This window comes from Crassostrea angulata, chromosome 3 (assembly GCF_025612915.1).
Source record: "Crassostrea angulata isolate pt1a10 chromosome 3, ASM2561291v2, whole genome shotgun sequence".
Classification (NCBI taxonomy): domain Eukaryota; kingdom Metazoa; phylum Mollusca; class Bivalvia; order Ostreida; family Ostreidae; genus Magallana; species Magallana angulata.
Genome location: NC_069113.1, coordinates 53,512,638 through 53,522,356, shown reverse-complemented (window position 1 = coordinate 53,522,356; position 9,719 = coordinate 53,512,638). Strand labels below are relative to the sequence as shown.

Below are 9,719 nucleotides of genomic sequence, written 5' to 3'. Positions count from 1 at the left end.
GTCCCAAAATTAAAAGCGAGATTTTAGAATTCGCGAGACGGGCTTCTCGCGAGTTTACGCGGATATTAATTCCTCGCGTTTAATTGGGAATTTACGGTATCAATGATGTCAAAAAGCCTGCACTTTAATTTATCGTGGGGGATGGTTGTATAAAGTATAGAAAAGTTGTAAGTTTTGATGCTATTGATTGTGGTAAAATTTTGTGATTTCAAAGTATCTACATCTGATTTACACCGCTTCTTGAATATACTGTTGCATATTACTCTTAAAGTGTTTCCTTTAGTGCTGTTAATATTTAGATAAGGAATAAAAAAGAGGTTTAGTAGAACATTTACTGGAACCCGCTATATATCTTTGTTTGCAAAACATTTTATGAAGTTTAGGTATCGAATATAGGTAAGGTGAATCAAATTTATTTTGGTTGTTGGAAATGTTGAAAATATTCAAAACTGACAAATGATTTTGAAGACTTTCCTCTGGAAAGAGGGGTATGACTATAAGTTGGATTGCCACTTGTGGAATAAAATCCGAAGTTCCTCTAATATACAATTTATATTATAAACCTTACAAAGACAATGTTATTTCCTGCTTTGTCAGCAGGGACTCGGTCAAATTGATCGTGTGAGCTCTCTGGTTCTCATTTTACTTCTAAATTACCAAATATAGAAGGATAGATGGTGTTCATACTGCAATTTAAGCGCTAATTTTAGTCTTTTTTGACGTGTTAAGGTTTTCCTTTCATTTTTGGGCCAATCGTCTGGCGTATTCCTCCACAGAATTCATGATAAGATTATATGTATATAACTCCTTCAAGCTGGTTTAATTATAGCTAGTGTTGCTCAGGTGAGCAGTTTGGCCCATGATCCATTCTGTAATAAAATCATTTTTAGTTCTCTAAAGATGTTTTTTGGTGATTGATAATCGTTAAATTTTGATGGTGTAGACAGTACATGTACTAGGTACAATTATCATTTTCATATGAGCCACACTGTTCGTGCTTTGTGGTATAAAAGTATCCATGATTAGGTTGCCGTATAAAGTACTCAGAGATACAACTTGTCTTTATCTTCCTTAGTTGCAAAAAAATTATCGTTAGCATTTTTATCACAAAACTATAAACCTCACTTCTTAAAGATAAGTTTAAAAGAAAAACAACTTATGCAAACACCAAACAAAGCAAAATAGATAACTCCATTTTGTATGTCAATTCGTTGTTGCAAAGTACTTCAGGTAAAGTATAAAATAGCTACAGAGGAATTATATAGCTACCTAGTTTGATTTGTAATTATCTATAAATCACCTTTGGTTTATTTTTGGTAAACTGTCTCAAGCAGTTACCAAATAGTTTCAAGCTAATTTGTCTATCTTCTTATTCATTATTAGCATAAATAAACAGTTCCTAACGTTTAACACATTCATTTTAAGCCTAAATCTAGAATTTTCACATCAACTTTCAAAAAGTAAACAAAAGCTTTGTTGACATAGTTAAGAATTGAAAGCACTGTAACTCGCTTAAAACTCAGCGAATGACACTCAAATTTTGTTTGCCTATTAAAAATGCCTTAATAAAGCATTGTAAACACTAAAATCGTGACCATGCCCCTTTGAAGAAGGCAGTGTAAATTATCGTATGATTTGGTTTCCTGGCTTCTCATTGTTGATTCGCGTTTTTGTTATGGTTGAGACGGTTTGAAAGGAAATGGTATGCTTCATTTAGGAATATGTCAGTTTTTGTAACACTTGACTTACTTAAACCTGAATCAAAGGAAGGAATATTTCCAAATGTTCCTAATGCAACCATTCTATATCAGCAACTCATTGTATCACTGTTAATGCAATCATAACTTTTTTTTAAATTTAGTAATGTTTTGATTAAATAAAAACAACATAAAATTTCATGTGTTGCTTTTCATTTTAAAAAGTGTGACAAATCAATTATAAACATTATAAGTGTGTGATTGTAGTAATTGTCAAAATTTCATTTCTTTGTTGTGATGTTTAGGTTAGCCCCCTCCCCAACTCTGTAAAACGAAACAATCCAAATCATAACAAAACAAAAAACGCTATAAAATCACAATATTCCTGAAAATGGCCTTTGAATGGTAATATATCTATATGAATACTGTTCTTGAAACCGTCGTTTACATAATGATGTCATTATAGTAATTGAATAGTATCGTTTGATATGTAAAATGTATCATTCTTATTAATTTGTAATGATGAGTATGAAATGAGCTTAATACGCAATACATGAAAATACATGAGTTGAGCCTAAAAAATATATAGCCGTCTTGAGAACAAAAAATAGCTTTCAAAATATTACTGCGCAAACATAAATAAGCAAATAGAAATCAGAAGTATACAACCTTTGACAACTGTTACCACAGTTCAAGTGCAAGGTTTGACGGGAGGTAAATTGACACAGACAATAGGTGGATGGAATATAACAGACCAGAGATCGACAAATGTTAGTTATTTAATGGTGCAGATACACATGAAAGTATTTTCCAATTTATACAGAGGAAAAGCTTGAGTGGTCTAAAAAGCTAATAAGGCGAAAAAGGCAAAATATATATAATATATATATATATATATATATATATATATATATATATATATATATATATATATATATATATATATATATATATATATATAAGAGAAATATATAAAAAAGAAAATCCTTTGATTTAGTTTCCCATTAAACTATGTTAGGCTTAATAAAGAATTATAGACATTCTTGCTTAATGAGATCAGATAGAACTCTACTGACAGGGCTCTGAAGACACAAATCCCTGTGTTCAGTGACTTTTATGAATCAAACTGTAGTGAGCGACCAGCGCGCTAGTGTCCCTTCGTGATCGAAAGCGAGATTTTTGTCTTGCCTAGATGGCCCAGTGGTTAGAGCGGTGGCCGCTCACTGCTGGGAGAATGGGTTCTAGAAGTCGTGAGTTCAAGCCCCGGCCGGGGCGGAGGTGGAGCTCCAATAAGGTGAATTTCTCTGTGCTTTATGTATAACTTTATCATTCACTATGGGGCCTAGATGGCCCAGTATATATATAAAACACCGCGCTATATATATATATATATATATATATATATATATATATATATATATATATATATATATTTTTATTTATATATATATATATGAGGAAATATCCGTGATCTTTATGTAACGTTTTCGCTATTCTATGAGGAAGCAAATATAAATATTGGTAATTATACGCAACAATTTACAATCACAAGCAATTAAGACTAATTTGTGTTATATTATTAAGTGTTGACATCCATTAACGAATGTTTCCCCAAATTCAATTTTGAATTTTGCAGTACGTTTAAATGTTCTTAAATGGATTGTGCTGATTTGTTTTGCAGTGCTATGAAATGGAAAGTGTGTTACAGGATAAATATTTATAGTTAAATGCGTTTGGATTAAATCTTTATTTTTATTCACTAGTAATATATATTCCAATTAAAAAACAAAGAAAAACACAGACACACCCCCTCCTCCAAAATAAAAAAATAAAATAAAAAAACCCACACAAATACCAAAAAGAAAAAAAAAAAGAAAAAAAACAATATATGATATAATAAAACTTGAACATTGTTTTATCATATTGATTGTTGTTTAAAATATGATTTTTATTATCCACAAATAGAATTAACAATTTTAGTGCCTTTGCTATATTTAACATTTTCTAAAGATTTCTACCATATATATGTGTAAAAACTAAAAATGCTTCTGGTTTTTTTAAAACTGAAAATGGTATAAAAATTGTTCATGCATTTTTAACATGAACTGTTCTAATACTATTCTTGAAGAGTTTTGTAATGGACAAACGCGATATTATATTTAAAGAAATGCTAGTTAATTATGACTCTCGGATTTACAATTCCGGATACTAGTATATTATAAAACATACATCTCCATTGCCAAGTCAATCAATTGACGGTCAATGATAATAAAGACATACTGAAGATAAATAAACATAAGAATTAAATCTAAAAAGAAAGAATATGATGTGACTTAGTTCGCCAAGAACCATAATTTCCATTTTAACGTTAGTACAACGAACATTACCGGTGTTTCAAAAGAGCTATTCTACAAACGTATTCAATATTTGTGAAAATGTTTCCTTTTCGCCCTCTGCAAAATTAATTACATTGCCAAAACGTAAGTAAGCTCCAAGTTTTCGACAAGACACATCGCCTGGTTGCATCAAATCAAAATTTATGACTAGAAGATTCTTTCGTGAATCGGACATAAAACGGTTCCATATGTTTTTCCATTCATTGCGCGTCACTAATGACTCTTCGTCGGAATAACCCTCAGACAGAATCACCAGGTAATACCTGGACACAGATATTTGGTATGCTGCTTCCTCTGCTCTTACACTGCCCAAAGGCAGGTCATGAGATGGCACAAAAGCACTCAAATCATTCCTTTCCAGAAATTTTTCAAGTGTTTGGAACACCCATGGACCAACTTTTACATTATTGACATCGTACGAGATGTACACAACACAGTCCTGATCCACATTTTTTTTACTTTTGGTACATATTTTTCTTAATCTTAATACAATTTTTAGTTCAGTCTTCCAAACATGAACAATTAGTATGATAAAACAAACAAATACAAAAACAGATGAGCCAATAATCATCCATTTATATTTATGAAAATAGTCCATATCTGAGCAATTCAGACTAGGGATATAAATAGTTAGATTTTCCTTAGCAGTGCCATTCAAGCATTTGAAAACGTAAGAAGCACATTTGCTGGTCAGAAAACTACCTATCCAGTCCAACATCCACAGATGGGCGCAAGTGCAAGCCATAACAAAATCTGTCTTTTGGAGAAAGACACAGGGACTCAGACGAGACAGGGATCGAGGTATTCCTTTTCGCTGTTCCGACTCCGGTATGGAAAATATTTGGAGACGGGTTAGATTATCTAGGGCATCCTTATCGAACACAGGCATCATTTCTAATTCTAACACACTTACGTGGTTCAAGTAATGATTGTTAGTTATTTCGTATATGCAGTTCCCCCTCATGTGAAACTCGATACGATCACTGTAGGGAAGAACACGCGGAAGGCGCGTTACACCAGCCCCGGAACAGTTAATGATGAGAGTCAGTGTCAAGGACTTGCTTCTATAGTCAATGTTTTAGGGCTTTCTTCACAAGTACAACCATTTGGACACGAAGGAGTCGAAGTATAGTTACAGAGCAAGTCTTTTATTTGGTTTTCCCCTATGATACTCGGTAACGACTTACCCTGAAACTTTTCTGGTGAACCACATGTTATGTTGAAGTAATCTCTTTTCATCATATCAATATATTCTTTAAAGTGTAACAAGGGCTCTGCGATCTTACAATCGCAAATTATCGGATTATGCCGAAAATCAAATCCAAAATCAAATAGCTTACCGAAATCAAAAAGATTGAAAAAGCCAATTGTTGTTGCCTTTGGCATTCTTTTCATGTAATTATATGAAAAAACTCCATACCCAGGTCCATACTTTGCTTTTAGATTTACTCTCCAGTTGTTTTCATTTGTAGGTATCCTCAAGGCATTATGAGACATATTAATCACACAAAATGGTCGTTCAAATACAACATCTGTGATATCAATTGACATAATCTGATTTCCTTGTAGAAGTATGTTGTGAGCTGACAGTGCAGCCACTACTCCGGTCTCCAAACGTGTAATGTAGTTACCTGACAGATCCACCGTTCTCAGATTCCTATTCTGTGTTAACGTTTTCGGCAATAAAGATAACTTGTTGTAAGATAAATTCAAATCAGTCAAATTTGGTACACAAGAAAGGTTTGGGATATCCGTGATGAGATTAAACGACAGATTGATTTTGGTTATTCCTGGAAATTGGCAAATATTTTTAGGGAAAAACTGTTAATTTTGTTTAATAGAATTAATATGAATATTTTTGGCAGACTTATTTCCTTCTAAGTATCCTTCCTTAGAAACATTTACATGTGAAATTGTCTTACTGAAATCCCAAAGACTTTTTGAATGGCATGCGCAACAGCCCTCTTTGGTGGTTCCGCCAATTGACACGTTTTTACAGGTATTTGGACAATACAAGACATACCCGTTCCAGCCTTGTGGATACCACGGAAATGTATTTCTGTCCTGGGAAATAACTGCACTACAAACTATCCCTATTAACATTAATAGAAAAGCAATTGATATCTTCCGTGTTTCGAATACAAACATCGTTATATCTCTTGTGTCCAAAGAGATTTGACGTCTGTAAGCGTTAAATGTTCATTAATAAGCCGACCAAAACACGTGTAAGGAAGTATTTTTATCGCCGTATTTGGTTTTGTAATAGCAATTATGAAAGACCATATTTGTTTAAATCTTTTCCGTTTGTAAATTCGTGGTTTTGAATTTTGAAAAGCATTTATTACATCCCTTCTGTTTCGTTTTGAGTCAGTTTTTTTGCCTCAATATGGTATTAAGATTGAAATCTATATCCCCGACGAACCTCAAATCAAGAAATTTGTTTTGTTAAGCACGTGCTACATGTATATATTAACAGGAACTTTTTGCGATTGACATTAGTATTTAGTATATCTATCGTCTCAAGTAAAAATAAAACTAAAAATAATGCAGAATGGCAAACAAGAACACTGTGTCTGAATTCTTCTTCTGACAGGTTGTACTCATTATAAACACACTGTTCGTTTTGCCTCGATATTGTTTTGAATATTTGGCAATCCGTATAAAACATTTTTTTTTTTACATATCTTATGTTATAAGTGTATCCTCAAATTCATCGACAATCAACAACAATCCGAATTAGGGAAACACAACTTAACCGGAAACGTTCAACAGCCGTGGTCTCAGATGGCAACCAAATGTCAAAATCTCTACAAAGTTCTTAACCACCTGAGAGTTTAACGAAATAAGCCACCTAAACAAAAAGACGAACAAATCCGGTAATTCCATACATCACGAAAACTTTGGTTGACTGAATACTGGTGTTTTCTTCTTAGATACGTATATGTTGTACTATGCCTTTTATAGCATATCCTTTCATGCATAGTTCCCTTTTTTCCATATCCCCTTAACCATCTGTCTTATTTCATTTATCTCTCTCCGAATCATCCATGGTTGACTCTACACTATAATTTATTAATATTTAATCAAGGGTGTTCGGGGATTCACGGCTGACTCTACACTATGTTCTATATATATTTTTCTATGTCATCAAATCCTTATTTGATGCTTAAAACGAATGAGCAGATAGGAAGTTCATTTTGAAAAAAGAATTTTAAATTGTATTTTGAACAAATGAATACAAAAAGAGGGCTCAAGCTTTTTTAACATAACAAAAATCGTGATGCTCTGCATCTTGCTTATAACTATACGACTGACACTCCAGTTTTTGTTTATTCATTAAAAATTTATTTCTAAAACATTGTAAACAATAAGAAAAGAACCAAATTTAATAGATGTCATCATATAAAAACAGGTTGGCCTATCAATAGCTTCTCCTATGGTATAATGCAAAATATATATGTTTCCAAACATTATATCACATTTCAAACCAAACTAATTTTTTCGATATAAAGAGTAAGATTATTGCATGTAAAGCAATATCAACTCAAAACAGTTAAAACAAAGCATATATTAATTGCATTAATTTTCAAAAATGAATTTTCAAAAATATTATACATGTATTAGTATTGTATTTGATATACTTTGTCATATTTGTTAATAAAATCATAGACGCCATTCTAAATAAAGGTCAGCTATTATTTCCCATAATTAAGCTATCTATTTTCCTTTTTAAATGGAATAAAATTATGTTGGAGAAAGGCAAATCGATAAAATTATTAAGATAATCGTGTTTCTATGTTTACATCAAAGCAACCGTCAACCACGTGGCGGCAATTAAAAGTTTAAACATTAACGAACGTTTCTGTCATACGTTCATGTATGGAAACATTTTGCAAAAGTTAATATTTAAAAAAAAACCCTCCATCACCATAAGTTAACATTTCACCATAGTCCATTTTTTTTAGGACTGACCATAACATTAAGTTTACGCCTAACCCAAATCACCCAATTATTTTAAGATCCTGTCTTGCGGTCAATCCATCTACATTTTAATTTAAAACCAATTCACAAATAACAAGTGCAATGTTAAATAAATGCATACTAGTAACAATTTATCTGAAGCCTATGTCTGCATTTGTGGTTTTTTTTTATCAAGCTACATCAATTATTATAAACTTTTAATTATACAGTTATTCAATACAAACACATAGAAAGTATTAACATAATTTCCAAATAAGTGCTGGCAGTAAATGTTATTAGTTTCAAGTGTTCATTGTCATGAGATCTCTAAAAAATCTCTTCAATATTTAAACAAGACGTCGACCCAGAAGCATCTATTCAGTCGGCATGTTGGTAAGGGACTAACGCCTTCGGAAACAAAGGAAAGAAAAATCAGACAGATTTGTTTAAGCCAAATGGCCAACAAAATATGAAAGACAAATACGGCCACATAAAAAAGATTTATCTCGTAAAAATGCGTAAGAACAGTGGGACGGACAACTTCGGAATGGACATTTTTCCGGCGTTGCACACCCCTTTCCATACACACTATTGACCAAAGTATAGTACCAAATGGTGGGGTTTTTTATTCTAAATAAATTTATGGAAAAAAATTGAAACATTTTTAGATAGTTTTTTAGATATTTGAACTTAAAAGTTCCAACCCCAAGGGATTTAAGTTTGGAAAAAAGACCCCACAGAAAACCCTATGCAAACCCCATGGGGTTTTGAAATAAACCCCATGGGGCAGAAAACCCCATAAAAATAATGTGGGGTTTAAAAACCCATTTTTTTCTTAAATAACAGTTTAGGGTTTTTAATCCCATAAAATAGATGTCATGGGATTTATTATCCCACATATGCATGGGGTATTTTATCCCATTTGTTCATAATATAAAATTACTAAAATATTTTACCAATCTATTAAAATACCAGTACTCACAGTGCAGACAGTATGGGGTGACGTTAACTAAACCAATCCAAGCAAATAAATCAGATTCTCAATGATAAGTTACTCGAGACTGATTTATTCATGTTTGCATTAGTTTAATGACTCTAGATTTTCTCTTGCTTTGAATTATAATCCACAGATGTTGGTAATGTCTTCCAAAAATGCTTTTTTTTTCAAATGAAAAGTGTCAGCATCAGAGGTATGCTCTGTCATCCTTTAATTTGCCTAAAAATATGTCATGAAAACTATGTAAATTATGTTTAAAAGTTATAACTAATTCAAAATAAGTATTACCCTGCTTATTATAAGACTCTTTAAAATCTGACGGGTTGTAAATATTTATCAATACTGAACTGTATTGTATGTACCAATGTTATATGATCCACTAATAAAGGCATAAATTTACGGTTTAAGCAATCACAAAGATTACATATAATGTTTAAACTTCTGTTTAATATCATAGCATATTAAAACAGTTTAAATCTATGGTCTCACTATTTCGAGAAAATTCGGTCCAAGAATAAATGTTGGGTTTTTTTTCATTACCAAGCTTTTCACTTGGAAGTTATTAAAGAATATATAGACATATAAATTTAAAATGAAATTGATTTGCAGTCAATGGAATTACCTTTGAAAATGGACAGAAGAAACACAAACTTAGCAACACTAGCCCAA

At 32.0% G+C, this 9,719-nt stretch overlaps 1 protein-coding gene and 1 long non-coding RNA gene across 2 annotated transcripts; both read right to left on the bottom strand.

The window, feature by feature from the left end:
* Window positions 1-3,637: 3,637 nt before the first annotated feature.
* Window positions 3,638-6,248, bottom strand: LOC128177897 (uncharacterized). The gene has a single exon (XM_052844799.1). The coding sequence runs from the start codon at window positions 5,055-5,057 to the stop codon at window positions 4,101-4,103; it is 957 nt and encodes a 318-aa protein (XP_052700759.1). The 5' UTR covers window positions 5,058-6,248; the 3' UTR covers window positions 3,638-4,100.
* A 2,787-nt stretch (window positions 6,249-9,035) lies between these two features.
* On the bottom strand, window positions 9,036-9,719 carry LOC128175191 (uncharacterized). Its single transcript, XR_008242639.1, has 2 exons — window positions 9,673-9,719; window positions 9,036-9,269 (listed from the first exon to the last, which is right to left on the bottom strand). It is a non-coding gene; the product is annotated as an uncharacterized LOC128175191 (long non-coding RNA).